The 16,315-nt window shown below is 50.9% G+C and overlaps 1 protein-coding gene across 1 annotated transcript; it reads left to right on the top strand.

The window, feature by feature from the left end:
• Positions 1–809: 809 nt before the first annotated feature.
• ZNF598 (zinc finger protein 598) lies at positions 810–13,676 on the top strand (the record flags this gene model as incomplete). The annotated part of the gene is made up of 11 exons (XM_009070997.1): positions 810–922; positions 1,996–2,125; positions 3,890–4,101; positions 5,431–5,648; positions 6,732–6,849; positions 7,739–7,926; positions 9,094–9,166; positions 10,332–11,092; positions 12,145–12,280; positions 13,065–13,209; positions 13,329–13,676. Coding segments are annotated over 11 exons (2,442 nt in total), but the record flags the coding sequence as incomplete, so codon positions are not given.
• Positions 13,677–16,315: the final 2,639 nt, after the last annotated feature.

The raw sequence follows: 16,315 nt of genomic DNA, 5'->3' as shown, positions 1-16,315 counted from the left end.
AATGTTGCCCAGTGTGGTTCAAACTCCAAAGGCCAAGCTGGGCCAATTCCCCTTCCCAGAACCAGGGCTGATAAGGACAGGTGACAGCTGGGAGCGACAGGCACTGTGGGGGGAAGGGGCTGGGGCTGGCACAGCTCTGCTGGGCAGAGCCCAGGGTCTGTGCTGGTAGTGTGTCTGGGACGCAGGGGGCTTGATCCCACGGTTTGGGCTGGGGAGTCTGATCCCAGACTTGGTGCTGAGGAGCTTGGAATGTTCTGGAGATGATCCCAGAGCTTATGCTGAGGAGTGTGCCTGGAATTCTGGAGAGTTTGGTCCCAGCGTTGGTGCTAGGGAGTGTGTCAGGAATGCTGGGGATATGGATCTCAGAGTTCATGCTGAGGAGTCTGATCCCAGAGTTGGTGCTGAGGAGCTTGGAATGCTCTGGAGATGGATCCCAGAGCTTGTGCTGAGGAGTGTGCCTGGAATGCTGGAGCGTTTGGTCTGGGAAGTTTGATCCCAGAGCTTGTGCTGAGGAGTGAGTGTGCCTGGAATGCTGGAGCGTTTGGTCTGGGAAGTTTGATCCCAGAGTTGGTGCTGAGAAGTGTGCCTGGAATGCTGGAGCGTTTGGTCCCAGAGTTGGTGCTGAGGAGTGTCTGGAGTGCTGGGGGTTTGGTCCCAGAGTTTGTGCTGGGGAATTTGTCTGGAATTCTGGGAGGGTTTGATCCCAAAGTTGGTGCTGAGGAGTTTGTGTGGAATGCTGCAGGGGAGTTCCCAGGACTCCCCATGCCCCAGTGTCCATGTGCTCCCTAACCCATGGCTGTGTCCCACAGGTGGTGTTTGGTCGGAAGCTTCCTGCCTTCTCCTCCATAGCTCTGCAGCAGCTGCAGCATGACAAGAAGTATGACATCTACTTCATGGACGGGGAGGTGTATGCTCTGTACAGGTGAGCTCTGCTCCTCTCCCAGTGCTGATCGACGTGGCAGGAAGTGCTCTGGGAGAGCAGGGGGGTGGTTTCCTGGGAATATTGCTGCTGGCTGCATGAGTCACCTGCTGGGCAGGTGCTTGGCCAAGGGCAGAGGGAGGGAGCACAGCACCAAGGCTGAGGGTTGGATTCCAAACACATGACACACAAACTCGATCTATTAAAGTCATATTTCTCTGCTTTAGTTGGCAAAATTGCTGGAATCCTTTCCATTCCTTGCTGTGGAATTTGGGAAAGACATAGTTAGTGGTATAATTGTCATTATTACTGTGCTGAGTAAGGACTAAGCAAACTTGCTGTGCCGAATATTGTGTGAAGAACAGCCTTGTCTGCCTTGTTCTGAGTGGGAGAGGAAAAGGGTGAAGTGAAAAGCCAATGCAGAGTGAAAATGTGGCTTCAGCATCACATTCGACAAATCCAGTGTATAATGTGCTTAATTGGGAGGCTTTATGCTGATTAAAAGCAGCTAAAAGGAGAGAAGAGTAGAAAAGATGGAGCCATACAGGTAGTGGAACCTTTTTCCTGGAGAATGGGTCATTATATCCACCCAGATTTGGGCTAAGGATGTCACTTTGATACATTTGCAGCTTTCCATGACTCGATGTTTATGCAAGTTGGGAATGGGAGCCTCCAGTGTTCTGGCAGTGTTGGGAACCATTGTGGGATGGGGTTTTCCCCTCCATTTCTATTACAGTCCTTTGTCCCTTCCCACTCTGTTTGGGACAGTGGAAAGTGCTATGAAATGGGGTGTGGAATCAGCAGGAATCAGCTGAATATCCGACAAGCAAAGGGTTTGTTGTAATGACAGTGCAGCTCTTACACTGTGCCTGCTCAGCTCTTCTGGTATTTGGCTTCATTCCATTCCTGACTTAGGGAATTCTTGGAATAAGCAGCACTCAAACTGCAATACGGATTCCTGGGGGAGCTCTGAAGCTTCAGCCTTCTTCCAGGGAGGGAGCATGTGGGTTTTGCTGCAGGAATTGGGATGCTAAGAGGAAATTGGATCATTCTGGAAACTCTGTCTCATCTCTCAGGAAACTGCTGCAGCATGAATGCTTCCTGTGTCCAGATGCAAAGCCCTTCAACACCTTTGCAGACCTGGAACAACACATGAGGAAGCAGCATGAGCTCTTCTGTTGCAAGCTGTGTGTCAAACATCTAAAGGTGAGCTGAGTCTCTGGTGGATGTGTGGGAAGGAGGAGAGATTCCCTCCATAACCTCCAAGGGATCTGTGTAGCTGGGAAGAAGGAGTGGCTGAACAGCACATATGTATTTCAGTTGCCTCAGCCTCCTGCAGCAAGAGCAGTTGCTTTAGGTCTTTCTCCTTCCATAAACTGATTAGGAGGATCTGGATGTTCTCCAGATGTCAAATTAAGCCCTACAGTGGTGGTGCCACAGGTGGGTTACTCGAGGTGAACTGCTGCCAGAAGGATCCAGAGTGAGCAGGAGTTTAGGAACTGATTTGAGTCTTCCCTGTGGTCATGGTGGAAGGGAACTGGGGAGGGAGGGCAGGACCCTGTTTTGATCACAGTGTCCTTCCTGCTCCACTGAGGAGGTGTTACATGCTGAGCACTGAGGGACTTTGTCTCTCCCAGAGAATTCACAATCTGTATTTAAATCTGCTGATTTTTCATTTCACAGTATCGTAGAGATTTTTATTTGGCACAAAAAAGGTTCCATTTTACCAGTACCACTGAAAAATGTTCTTCAGCTTGCAGAAGCTTCAACCAACCAAACTAAGCCAACCAACCCTTTCCCCAGAGCAAGTTCTCGGTCCTTGTCTAGGCCAGGAATAAAGGATATTCTGTTCTCAGATGTTTGGCATCTCCAGAACCTTCCTACTAAAGCAGCCCATGTGCTCACAGGAACAGGGGTTTGGCTTATGGAACACAATTTGGTGACTGAACTGTATCCTGTGTGTGGCTGTTTTGGGGTTGTTGGTGTCTGAGGGAAGTAAAATACCTCACTTGGGGTTTATGAGGGTTTTCATTTGAGTATGTAAAACACTGTGTGTTTCTAGATACATACTTTGGATTTTTCTCCTTCAGAGATTATAAATTAAGTTTGTGAAGTCCAAAAAAAATGTGAAGGGAAAAAAAGTGATACAGTTCTGTTTCCAGTGTTTAAACTGAGAGAAATCCAAGTTGGATTTAATTTGGATCCATCACTTGAATTTTGTCTCTGTCCACCCAGATTTTTAGGTGTTGGTGGTCAAATTTCATCTCTTTGAAGCAAATCTGTCTCCCACAAATGGCCAAGTTGGGCGCAATGTGGCTTAGCCCCTTTGGTTCTTGGCCACAAGAAGTCATAGTTTCATAGGATGGTAAGGGGTTGGAATGGGGCTTAGAGATCATCCAGCCCCAACCCCCTGCCCTGGGCAGGGACACCTCCCACCAGAGCAGGTTGCTCAAGGCTTTAGCCAACCTGGAATGAAACACTGCCAGGGCTGGGGCAGCCACAGCCTCCCTGGGCAACCTGGGCCAGTGTCTCACCACCCTCACAGGAAAACCTCTTCCTGATACCTAATCTGAATTTCCCTCTTTCAATTTCTCCCCATTACCCCTTGTCCTGTCACTGGAGTTCCTAACCAGAGTCCCTCTGCAGCTTCCCTGGAGCCCCTTCAGCTCCTGGAAGGTGCTCTGAGGTCTCCACACAACATTCTCTTCTCCAGGCTGAACAGACCCAGCTTTCTCCATAGGGAAGATGCTCCAATCCTGTTATCACCTTCGTGGCCTCCTGGACTTGCTCCAACAGTTCCATGTCCTTCTGTCTGTTGGGGACACCAGAACTGTGTGCAGCACTCCAGGTGGGGCCTCACAGGAGCAGAGCAGAGGGGAAGAAATATGGTCATAGAATCAGAGATGATATTATTATGTAGATACAGAAATAGTCATATATATAGATTAAAACGTATATCTGTTCCTTCAGATTTTTACCTATGAGAGGAAATGGTATTCCAGGAAGGACCTGGCCCGGCACAGGATCCATGGGGATCCAGATGACACCTCCCACCGCGGGCACCCCCTCTGCAAGTTCTGCGACGAGAGGTACCTAGATAACGACGAGTTACTGAAACACCTCCGCAGGGATCACTACTTCTGCCACTTCTGTGACTCTGATGGGGCTCAGGAGTACTACAGGTTGGTGCCAGCACATTCTTCCTCTTCCTCTAGCTTAAACTGAATCAAAGACCTTGTTCTGGTTGCCCAGGGAGGCTGTGGCTGCCCCAGACCCGGCCGGGGTCACAGCCAGGGTGGCAAAAGCATAGAGCAATCTGTTCTGGTGGCAGGTGTCCCTGCCCAGGGCAGGGGGTTGGGACTTAATGATCTCTAAGCTCCATTACAACCTCTAAAATTCTATGATTCTGCTCTTCCTGTAGCTTAAATTTTTGAGGGAAAATTACTTTGAATTGTGGGGAGAGAAGTGTTGGATGAGAAAGTAGAAGGATAGGAGTAAGTTGGCTGCAGCCTCTCTTGTTCCTCAACCCAAAATATTCAGTTTCGGTCTAGTTGATGCTTTAAAATTGTCTTCATTAAGGTTAAACGTTCAAAGTTAACGTTTTGCAGCCTTACAGCAGCTGTCTGTGGTGTTACAGGGTGGGAGGAAACAGCCTCAAGGTGTACCAGGGAGGTTGAGCTTGGATATTAGGGAAAATTGCTTCATGGAAAGGGTTTTCAGGCATGGGAACAGGCTGTCCAGGGCAGGGTGGAGTCACCAGCCCTGGATGTGTTCAAAAAACACATGGATGTGGCACTTGGGGACATGGTGGTGGTGGTGGTTGATGGTTGGTCTTAGAGGTCTTCCAGTCTTAACAATTCTATGATTCTAATGCACCAAAGGTCATGTGCAAAGAAGGTAGAAGTAGTTTTTTGTGGGAAACACATGCCTTGTGCACAACTGGCTATGATGAGCCTCAGCCGCTGGGTTAGGTTTAACATCTGGGGATGTGTTGGCTGTGCAGAAGGAGGTGGTGGAGTCACCATCCCTGGAGGTGTCTAAGAGACATCTGGATCTGGTGCTGGAGGGTATGGTTTAGGAGTTACAACAGTAATAGGTTAATGGTTGGACTTGATGATCTTAGAGGTCTCCTCCAACCTTGATGATTCTATGGTTCTGTGACCGGAGGGAATGGCCATACGCTGAGACAGGGCAGAGTCAGAGGAGATGTTGGGAATAATTTCTTCCCTGTTAAGGTGTTGAGGCACTGGAATATTGCCCAGGGAGGTGGCGGAGTCACCATCCCTGGAAGTGTTCAAGAGGCATCTGGATCTGGCACTGGAGGCTGTGGTTTGGGGGGTAACACAGTGACAGGTTAATGGTTGGACTCGATGATCTTAGAGGTCTCCAACCTTGATGATTCTGGATAAGGAAAAACCAACCAGTTGAGCTTGTCTTCATGTTGTACGTGACCATGGCATGAGGAGGATGTGTTGGGAAGGTCTCAGCTCTGCACCCTCTTCTCTCCACAGTGACTACGAGTACCTGCGGGAGCACTTCCGCGAGAAGCACTTCCTGTGCGAGGAGGGGAGGTGCAGCACAGAGCAGTTCACACATGCCTTCAGGACAGAGATTGACTACAAGGCCCACAAAACTGCCTGTCACAGCAAGAGCAGGGCCGAGGCCAGGCAGAACCGCCACATCGACCTCCAGTTCACGTATGCTCCCCGGCACCAGCGCCGCACTGAGGGTGAGCCTGGCAGGGGCATTCCACGTCGTGGGAGGGAGGCCTTCCCTGTGAGGTGCTGAGGCACTGATTGCCCAGAGAAACTGTGGCTGCCCCATCCCTGGGAGTGTTCCAGGCCAGGTTGGATGGGGCTTGGAGCAACCTGGGCTAGTGGAAGGTGTCCCTGCCCATGGTCAGCACAGGAGCAGAGTCATTCCATGTGCTAGAAGGGAATTCTTCCCTGTGAGGCACAGGTTGCCCAGAGCTGTTGTAGACTCCCCATCCTTGGAAGTGCCCAAGACCAGGTTGGACAGGGCTTGGAGCAAGCTGTGCTAGTGGAAGGTGTCTCTGCCCATGGTCAGGGCAGGAACAGAGTTATTCCATGTCCTAGAAGGGAATTGCTCCCTGTGAGGGTGCTGAGGCACTGGCACAGGTTGCACAGAGAAGCTGTGGCTGCTCCATCTCTGGGAGTGTTCCAGGCCAGGCTGGATGGGGCTTGGAGCAACCTGGGCTGGTGGAAGGTGTCCCTACCACTGAGTGGAGCTGGATGAGCTTTAACTTCCCTTCCAACCCAAACCATCCCATGATTCTGTGATTTTTACAGTTCTTACTGCTTTGAGGGTTTTCAGGAACATCTGGAGAACATTTCATAGCCACAAAAAACTTACTCGCGAAGAGGATTTAGGGGTTAGAGTAGAGTTCCAGGTTAATGGTTGGACTTGATCTTAAAAGTCTCTTCCAACCTCTATGATTCTATTACGGTGGACAAGCCCCGGAACAGGACCCTGAGAGGTTGTAGAGGTTGAAGACAACCAGAACTTCAGCAGACCAAGCCCTGGGCAACCTGATGTAGTGTTGAGTTGTCCTTGCTTTGAGTGAGGGTCTGGAGCAGGGACATCCAGAGGTCTCTTCCTACCTGAATTGTAGGATTTTCCCCCCACGTGTGGATTTAATGATGTCACATAATTGTAGGAGAACTACTGACTTGGTCATCAGCAAGAAATGAAGAGAATTTGTCTGTACCAGTAGATTTCTGCATTTTCCAGGCTTGATTGATGCTCACATTAGAGAAATACCTGAGAGTGATCACCTTTCCTTCCTGTTCAGGTGTTGTAGGTGCAGAGGACTATGAAGAAGTTGACAGGTACAACAGGCAGGGGAGGACCAGCAGGTTGGGTGGCAGAGGGAACCAGCAGAACAGGAGAGGCAGCTGGAGGTACAAGAGGTGTGTACCACAACCTTCTGTGGCTCTTTATTCCTGCTTTGTCTTGTTTTTCACTTGCCAATTCACAGTGTTTTGGTGGCTCAAGTAGGAAGCTACTAAATTTGGAGGCCTCTGTGGTGAATCCTGAGAGTAGAAGGAGCTCCCCGTCCAAGCTTTGTGCTAGTTACGTTACTGGGTGCGAGGTTTGCACTCTGGATTTGACACAGGAGGCAAACAGTTAAATGACCTCAGAAGCCTAAATTCCAGCAGCTGGATTTATCCAGACTTCTCCCAGTCGGATTTTCTGAAGTAGGTGACAAGTCTGGGCAGGTTTGATGGATTGTTTTGGTCTGGGTGATCCTGAAATTCCTGTTCTAAGGACAATGCTTTCCATTGAACTGATAGATCTGTATGTGACCACACTGAGTGCTCTGGGAAAGGAAAAGGGTTAAGGATTGCAATGGAGTTTTGCATTTCTCTGTCTCACCCACACCGGCCCCAAGTGCTTTGCACATCCATTTCCCTTTTTTTCCTGGCAACTGGGTCATTCCTGGTGATTCCACTGGGGAAAAGCCCATCCCAGAACACTCCTGTGTTGGTGTCGCATGTGGATGGTGCATATGTTGAGAGTTCATGACCAAAGAATTCCTGTGGCTCCAAGAATAGTTTCATACGTTTGGAAATGAACAGGAGAGTTAGGTGCCTGTGTGCATCCTTGGTGTTGCCTCTCCCAGTTCATCCCAGTTTTCCCTTGTCTGGATTGAACTGGCAGATCCAGGGGGGAATGTTGCAGGTTAGGGTGCTGAGGCTGGTTTAGGATTCTCAGCAGATGGCAGCATGGGATCAGGGTTGTCATCCCAGCTGGCGCCAGAGAGCTACAGCTGCTCCCTCACCCGTGTTTGTCCGACAGGGAAGAAGAAGACAGGGATGTTGCAGCAGCAGTCAGGGCATCTGTGGCAGCCAAGAGGCAGGAGGAGAAGAAAAGGGTGGAGGACAGAGAGGATGGCAGCAGCAGCAGCAGAGGGAAGAAGGAGGATCTGAGGGATCCTGATGTGCTCAACTCCAAGCGTGTGCCAAAGCCTCCAAGCGATGCCACAGGTGAGTGTGGGACGGGAGGTGCAGCTGCAGGGAGGTGTGTGGGGCTGGGGAGCAGCCTGGAAGGGGTGGGAATTACTGTGCCATGCTCCCAAGAGCTGCCAGATGTGAGTGGAGCTTTGCAGAACCTTATCCAGCACCAGGAATGTTTTGGTCCCAGTGGATCCCTCAGCAGGTTAGACCCGAGGTGGAACATCAGTGCAGGGAACATACAACCTTGGGGGATGTTCCATCAAGAATGTTCCATTTTCCACCCTAGCAGGAAGAACTAGTTTATTGGGATGCTTGAGCTGAGTTTCTCCATTTTTGGAATAATTATTCCCAGTAAAAGTTCACAACTGGTGAAAATAAACGTTTTAACTGCTTTGACCCAGGTCCAACTTGGGCAAAATAAATACAGCGCAGTGCTGGTTTTATATTATATGTTTGATATTTTGTGTTGCTCCACATCCATTTTCCAGTTCTATTGCTCCTGCAGTGGGATTTCCACTTAGAGATTCTATGGAAATTCACTAGGATCTGGGAGCTCTGAGTGATTAATGGGTACAGCACATTTGGGGGGGTCAGACAAGGTTATCACCCACAGCTTCTGCTCTGTGTGTGTGTCAAAGCCATTCCCAATCTGTCCCTGCTCCCTGCAGCACAGACTTTGTATTTTAAGGCAAATTAAATTGGGAATGAGTTATGTTTCAGTGTAAAACAACTGCCCCGGAGCTAATTACTGAGCAGCTTGGGCAGAGGTGTGAAGAGCTGCCCAGAGGAGCAGCCTTCCAGGTGAAGCAACATCGGGATACATCAGCTGGAGCATGGAGGCTCCGATGAGCATCCTGACCCTGTTTGGGCAGCTGGGTGCCAACCTCTGCAGAAGGCTGTGGCCGTTGGCATCTCAGTCTCTAGAAGGTTCCCTCCCAAAGTACTTCCCTACCTGTGCTTTGCTCATTTCAAGCATCCTGAGTTCCCCGTGCGCACTGCCAGGATGGGGAGTGCAGTTAATTGAAGGAAATAGTGATGCATGGCTTAAAATCACTCTGGAATGTCAGTTCATGACATCAGCAGCTGCTGAAAATAGGGCCTGGTGCTGTTGCTGTGGTGTTCAGTGCCAGCCCCAGCTCTGGGATGAATGAGTTTAACTGAAAACATTGCTTTACTCTTTTTGTCACCCTTCCAAAGAAGCAGCTGCTAACAGTGCTCTTAGCCAAGATGACTTCCCAGCCATTGGCTCAGCAGCAGGACCTCTCCAAGGGTGAGTTTGTGCAGGCCTGCAGCAGGGACAAATCACCTTTAGAAACCTATTTATGGGCTGCTTTTCTGGGGAAAATGATTTTCCAGATCATTTCACCTCCCAGTGCTTCCCCTGTCCCTTCCCTTCCTGCCTCGAGCTGTGCCTGTGCCACTCACCTGCATGAGCAGTGTTGAGTGTTGCTTCAGCTAGTGGTTTGAGCTTAGAGTCAGAGTACAGAATCATGGAATGTTGTGAGCTGGAAGGACCCACAAGGATCATCAGTCCAATTCCTGTCCCTGCACAGGACACCCCAACAATCCACCCTGTGCCTGAGAGCATTGTCCGAACACTCCTTGAGCTCTCTCAGGCTTGGGGCTGTGACCACTGCCCTGGGGAGCTGCTCCAGTGCCCAAACAGCCTCTGGGGGAAGAACCTTCTCCCAATATCCCACCTAAACCTGTTCCAGTGCCCAACCACCCCCTGGGGGAAGAACCTTTCCCTGGTATCCACGTAATCCTCCCCTGACAGCTCCTGCCATTCCCTGGGTCCTGTCCCTGGTTGCACAGAGCAGAGATCAGTGTTCCCTTTGGGAGGAGCTGCAGCCCCCTGAGGTCTCCCCTCAGTCTCTTCCAGCTGAACAAGCCAGGTACCCTCAGCAGCTCCTTGAATGGTCCCTCTAGACCCTTCACCATCTTCCTGTCCCTTCTTTGGACACGCTCTAAGAGCTTTAGATCTTGTGGTGCTGCAAACTTGCCCCCAGGCCTCAAGGTGAGGCCACCACAGCACAGAGCAGAGTGGGACAACCTTCTGGTGGTGCAACATCAGGGCAGTTCTCAACATCCTCCAATGCAGCCAGTTGAGCTCCATAGCTTCTCTTGAAGGAGCTGTACACTGAGCTTTCCAATCCATCATCTCCTGGAACTGGGGATGGTTGGAATAGTATCTTTGCAGGCTGTGGCAGCTCAAGTGTACCTGTACCCACTCTGCTCAAGGTAGGGTGTGCTGAGATGGTGCTGATAGCACAGCAAGACTGGTGGCAGCTCTACAGGAGCCTCACTGCAGGTGCAGCTGCTAACCCTGAGTGCATTGGTGTTCTGTTGTGCCACCCTAAGGGACAGTGTGAGGAGGAGTGTGGAGAGGTTGTGCTGCCTCTGGGGGTGACCCTAACGCTGTCCCTTCCTCACAGCTCTGCTCAGCCAGCACTGGTTAAGCTTAAAGAAGAAGACTTCCCAAGCTTGTCGTCCTCTGCAGCTCCCACCATCCCTTCTGGGTTGCCTCTGACATATACAGCCACTGCCAAGAAAGCAGCATTCCAGGAAGAGGATTTCCCAGCTCTGGTGTCCAAGATGAAGCCCAACAACAAAACAATAACCAACATCACATCTGCATGGAACAATGGTTCCAGTAAAAATGTGGTCAAAGCCATCAGCAGCCCCTGTGTCACCCAGGCAGCCAAGAAACCAGCCCTGAACACCTCCAAGGGCAGCAAGAAGAGCAATAAACTCTGCCAGTCAGATGAGGAAGACAGTGGCAGTGGTTTGACCACCCAGGAGATCAGAAACACACCAACCATGTTTGATGTCTCCTCCTTGCTAGCAGCTTCTACCTCACAAACTTTTACTAAGGTGGGCAAGAAGAAGAAGGTAGGGGTGGAGAAGCAGAGACCATCATCCCCAAGGCTGTCCCAGGAGACACCATTTCCTAGGTCATCCCCAGAGAAGCCACTGGAAGCAGGGCAGCCAGCCAAGGTGTCCTCTGCTCCTCATGGCCCTGACAGACCCACAGCTGTCATGAATGGGCACTCAGAAAAGTCCTCAGCAGTCTGTGGTGCACCCAAAGAGCCTCCAGGCCTTAAAAAGCCCCCAGTGACTAATAAATGCCCTTTACCTCAGGAAGACTTCCCAGCTCTTGGGAGCTCAGGATCAGCCAGGATGCCCCCACCACCAGGTGAGCATGGAGTGAATCAGGGAATCATGGAATGGGTTGGGTGGGGAGGGATCTTAAAGCACGTCTAGTCCCAGTGGAAGGGACATCTTCCACTAGCTCACTTTGCTCCAAGCCCCATCCAGCCTGGAACACTCCCAGGGATGTGGCAGCATTCCTGTGTACAGTCAGCTTTCCTTGGAAATGGCTTAGAGAAACTTTGCATGTGGATGTGGTGTATAAACTCTCCCTGTGGCTCTCCTGTGAATTTGTGCCATCAGGTACCAGCTTGGCTCTGAAGGTAGAGATAGCCTGGGTGGCACAGGAGGGCTGGAATGGCCTCTGAGTCTGGGACAGTGTTGGGACAGCTCTGCCCCACGCAGCTGGAGGTATCTGCTGGGCGTGGCTCAGGGCTGAGCAGGTGGATTTTACCTCTCCCTGTTCCTTTGCTGAGCCACAGCTGACACACACCTGTGCTGTTGTGCTCCAAGATGTGGTTTGGAAGCTGCTGCAGGCAAAGGGAATCTCTGGCTGTGCCCTGTCCCTGCTGGCACTCATCACTTAGCTTCCTTGGCCACTTCCTCCCGTGCTGCAGAGCTTTCACGCCCTGCTTTTAGCCGTAAGGCTGGAGAGGCACAGCAACCAACATGACTGGAGTGGCTTTAATGGAAGTGGCATGGCATGAGGAGGCTCCAGCACTGCTGTTCTGTGCCACTCTGCAGCTCCTGAGGGGGGACAGGCCAGGCCAGGCCATTCTCAGTGCTGCTCCAGGGATTTCTGCTCCTTTTGTAATAGAAAAGTGGTTTTCATCATGACTTGGAGTGGGTTAAAACATTATTTTCCATTGAAAAACCAAATGAATAATTAAAGCCCTTTGTGGAGGAACATCAGCCACTCTGAAGTGCTGCTTGAAGGTTTCCATCTCTGGTGGGTAGGTTTTTTCCAATGTGATGTCTGCAGTGCAAATTTCACTTCTGGGTGCTCCTGCCGAGTGTGTGAGACACCGGTGTGAGTTTTGGGCAGGTGTGTGTGTCACAGGTGTGCCCTGACTCCTGCCCCTCTGTGCCTCCCTGCAGGCTTTAACTCTGTGGTGCTGCTGAAGAACCCTCCTCCCCCCCCAGGCCTGGCAGTGCCTGTCAGCAAACCCCCCCCAGGCTTTGCTGTGATTCCACCCCCCAACATCCCCGAGCCTGGCACCACAGCTCTGAAAGAGTGAGTACAGCTCCTTGCACCGAGTTTCCTCACCCATCGCACCTCAGGTCTGGCAATGGGTGCAAACAGGCATGGGATACCTACAGGGGGTTGCTCTAAGTGGGGCCAGGTGGGTGAAGATTCCCTTTGGGAGGTCCCTGGATGGTATGGATTGGATCCAGGACAGCTGTGTAGAAGACCACCGCCCTGTGTAGCTACAACTGAGGCAGTGAAGAGGTGTGTACTGTGGCTGCTCAGGCTTTGGGCTGCCCTGGATTGATTGGAAATCTGCAGCTTCAACATATTCCTTCACCTTCCCATGGGTTCTGTTGGAGTCCAGCAGAAAGGTGCTGAGGAATGTTCTCCTTGTTGAGCTTCACTGCTCTGAGCTTTCCAGGTGCTGCTCTGTGGCTGCTGTGGGATAGAAAGAGTTTGTGGGGCAGGAAGAGAAGTTGGTGGGGTGGGAAGAGGAGTTGATGGGACAAGGGGAGAGGATCTGCGAGTCATTGTAACCCAGAACCTGTGTTAAGTCAGTTCATTTGTGGCTCATGTCCTTCAGGTGAACTCATCTTACAGAGCAGCTAGTCAGGACCATATCAAATTTGGATTTGAAATATTCTGTCCAGGTAAAGCTGGGATCTGCTCCAGAAGTCCCATCTTTGATCATCCTGGAGCTGTGCGCTGCTTACAGTGATGCACACGTAGCTGAGTAGAGGAAGGACATGCAGCCTATAGTAGTAGATGTCCCAGGGCATCTCTGTGTGACACAAACCAGTGTCACAGTCACTTGTGTTTCCCAACACAGGCCAAAACCCTGTCATGGATCATACTTGGTACCTGAGAACTTCCAGCAGAGGAACATCCAACTCATCCAATCCATCAAGGAATTCCTTCACAGCGATGAGTCCAAGTTCAACAAGTTTAAAACTCATTCTGGGCAGTTCAGGCAGGTGAGTGGGGACAGAGCCTTTGGCTCCCAATCCTCCTCTGTGGGAGACATGAATCCCAGGGGGAGTTTTTAATAGAGAATATATTTTTGTGTGTAATAATTCCCTCCCTGTCCCCTCAGGGGCTGATCTCTGCAGCACAGTACTACAAGAGCTGCCGAGAACTGCTGGGAGAGAACTTCAGGAAGATCTTTAACGAGTTGCTGGTGCTGCTGCCAGACACAGGGAAGCAGCAGGAACTGCTCTCTGCTCACAATGACTTCAGGCTCAAGGAAAAACAAAGCTCCAACAAAGCCAAAAAGAACAGAAAGAATGTGTGGCAGACAGACTCCCACTCGGACCTCGACTGCTGCATCTGCCCCACATGTCAGCAGGTGCTGACCCAGCAGGATGTGGCCACCCACAAAGCTTTGCATATTGAGGATGAGGAGTTCCCTTCCTTACAGGCAATCAGCAGGATCATCAGTTAGCTTGCCCAAGGGCCAACAAAGCAGGCTCTGCCTATGGAGATGCACTTTTGGAAGGAGGTTTGGCAGCACAGCGTGGCCGAGGGCTGGGTGGGACAGGCACACACAGGGAATTGGGGAGCCCTTGGAGCAAGGGGATCACAGGACTGTGCTGGAGCTCAGCACCACCCACAGAGCTCCCAGAACACCAGGGTAGGGTTAGGCTGAGCCACAGGGTGGGCAGGCAGTAGGCTCCTTCCTCCTGGAACGTGCCATAGCTGGGGATTCCCTTCCGAGCTGCAGGCTGGCAGGGGACACCATGGGGGAATAAGCATCTGCTTTGGGGGGTTCTTCTGGGGGTGGGGGAAGGTTATGGATCACTGAAATGAACAGAAGTGGCTTCCCTAGAACATTCTGATTTATTTTGAGCTATTTGAGTGAGGATCACCATAGTCAGTGAGGGCAGAGGGGCAGGGAAGGTGCTGCTCACTGCTGGGTGTGCCCAGGAGAGCTGCAAGCACTGTGCTGTAGCTTGGTCCTGGCTGCAAACAGAATCAGTTCTGCTGCTTGGAGAGTTGGGCTGAGCTCTGGGAGATTTGGAGTTGCCTCTGACCTTTTTCTGTACCATGTTCTTTCCAGAAACTGATTTTGTAGCCCTGCATGTACAGTAACAGCATTAAGGCTTTACCCTCAGTAAGGCCCAGGGGGACTTTTATTTAATGTTTCTAATTTCTTGGATGTATCACTGGTGGGAGCTCCCAACAGCATCTTGGGACATTAAATGCTGCTGATCACTGACCATGTTTCTCTGCAGTGCCTTTAAGTGCATTTAGCTGTTTACAGTGCTCTGACACCCTGCACCTCCCTCGGGGACACTGGGCTGAGGTAGCTTTGCTCACGTTTCTTGGCAACCCCAAATTCCACTTCAGAGGAGGAGGGAGCTCTTCATCCCTGGGAGTGACTCCCCCAAGCAGCAGCTGTGAGGTAGTGGAGTGCCAGGAGCCCACCCTGCTGTGCCCTTCCATGGCTGTAGCTGATGTCTGATCCTCTCCCCTCCTGGCAGAGCAGGCTGAATTGTTTTTAACACATAAAGCTGCAAGTAATTTATGGATTTTTTAGTGACAAAACACTGTTTTTCTAGGAGCATCATTTCTATGGGATCAAGCTCAGGGTATGTCCCCAGAGCTACTCCTGCTACAGACACTTCTCCTTGCCTTACACTTCTCTTTGCTTCTCTCAGGCTGCAAAGTGCTTTGGGTTTCTTTGCTCCATATTTAAAACTCTTTTGGCCACCTGAAGAAGTTGTATTCAGCCCAGAGCAGGGCTGGGGAGGCTGGTGTGGCTGCATGGCTGTGCCTACACAGCCGAGTCCAGGAGGAGTCGTGACACTGCTCTGCTCCTGCCTCGGTTGGGATGCTGGAGCTGAGTGGGACGTGATGCCTGAGGCAGGGACACCCCCGGGGATTTGGGGGGTACCAGCTGTCCCTGGCACCTCTGGACAGTGATTGAGCCTCGGTGTCAGCTCCCCTGCCCCTCCCTCAGCTCGGGGATGAAATCCATCTTCCCTGTAGGAGGATCTTCCATTTTCCTTGGATTTTCAGTTCTTTCTGGCTGCTCTGTGGCTCCCCAGGCAGGTGCTGCTGGGGGTTCCCTGGGGTTACTGCATCTCTGGGCTCTGATGTTGCAGTTTCCTTATTCCTTGTGCTCACCTGATCCAATAAACTTATTACCAAATCCTTTTTTTTCCTATTCCTTTTGAATTCTTTATTGAAAATAAGTTGCAGTTGGTTACACAGACACTGAAAATACAGAGCCACAGGTGGTTCTCTCAAAAGATAGTTTTTATATATATATTATATACAAAATTGTAAACATTTGAAACTGATTCCCATACAATCCACTTGATACTACACTGCACAGAGGTTAGTGACAACTGCAACTCCTGGAAGCAACCTGCTCACACAGAGGTATCTGCAGAGGGACCCAACTTCCCAACCCTCAGGTGGGATCTGCTGGAGATTCAAACTCTGAAAGGATCTGAGGTTTCAATGTGTATTGCAACAAAATCCAGGCAGCTGAGCTGGGGGTTCAAGTCCAGGCAGTGAGGGGCTGTGAGTCTCACTGATGGGAAAGAATTTGACACACACACAGAGCTTCAAATGCAACTGAGGACAGGACAAGGAGGGACTAGAGCAGGATCAGAGTGGAGCTAGAGCCTCCTGCTTGCCCCAGCATAGGCTGAGAGGAGTCTGGGATATATATATATATATACAGCAGCTTTTACTGAGGGATATGCCCATTCCACAAATAATGGTGGGAGTTGGTAGGGAATAGGCAATGAGCACAGGCAGTGGGAACTCAGGGTGACAGTGGGCAGAGCCCTGTGCTGGTTTGGGGGCTTTGGGAAGGTGTGGGCTATCCCTGTGAGGAATTGATGGCCAGGAGAAAAATGCCATGGGTGTCACTTGCTGTTGTGGCAGGAACTGATGGGAAATTCATCCCAGTGTCCACAACAGCCAGCTGGCTGTAAAGGGAGGGATCAGCCCTCAGGGGCTGCTCCAGCCCCTGAGACACAGCAGCAGGTGATGGGGAGGATATATTCCCTAGGTTGGGGAAAAAATGTTAAGCAAAGCTTCCATCTCGCTAAGAACAGCTTAAAATCT

This window comes from Acanthisitta chloris, unplaced genomic scaffold (assembly GCF_000695815.1).
Source record: "Acanthisitta chloris isolate BGI_N310 unplaced genomic scaffold, ASM69581v1 scaffold4500, whole genome shotgun sequence".
In the NCBI taxonomy this organism is placed as follows: Eukaryota; Metazoa; Chordata; class Aves; order Passeriformes; family Acanthisittidae; genus Acanthisitta; species Acanthisitta chloris.
Note: the sequence above shows the minus strand (reverse complement) of the source record. Positions and strands in the feature narration are given on the sequence as shown.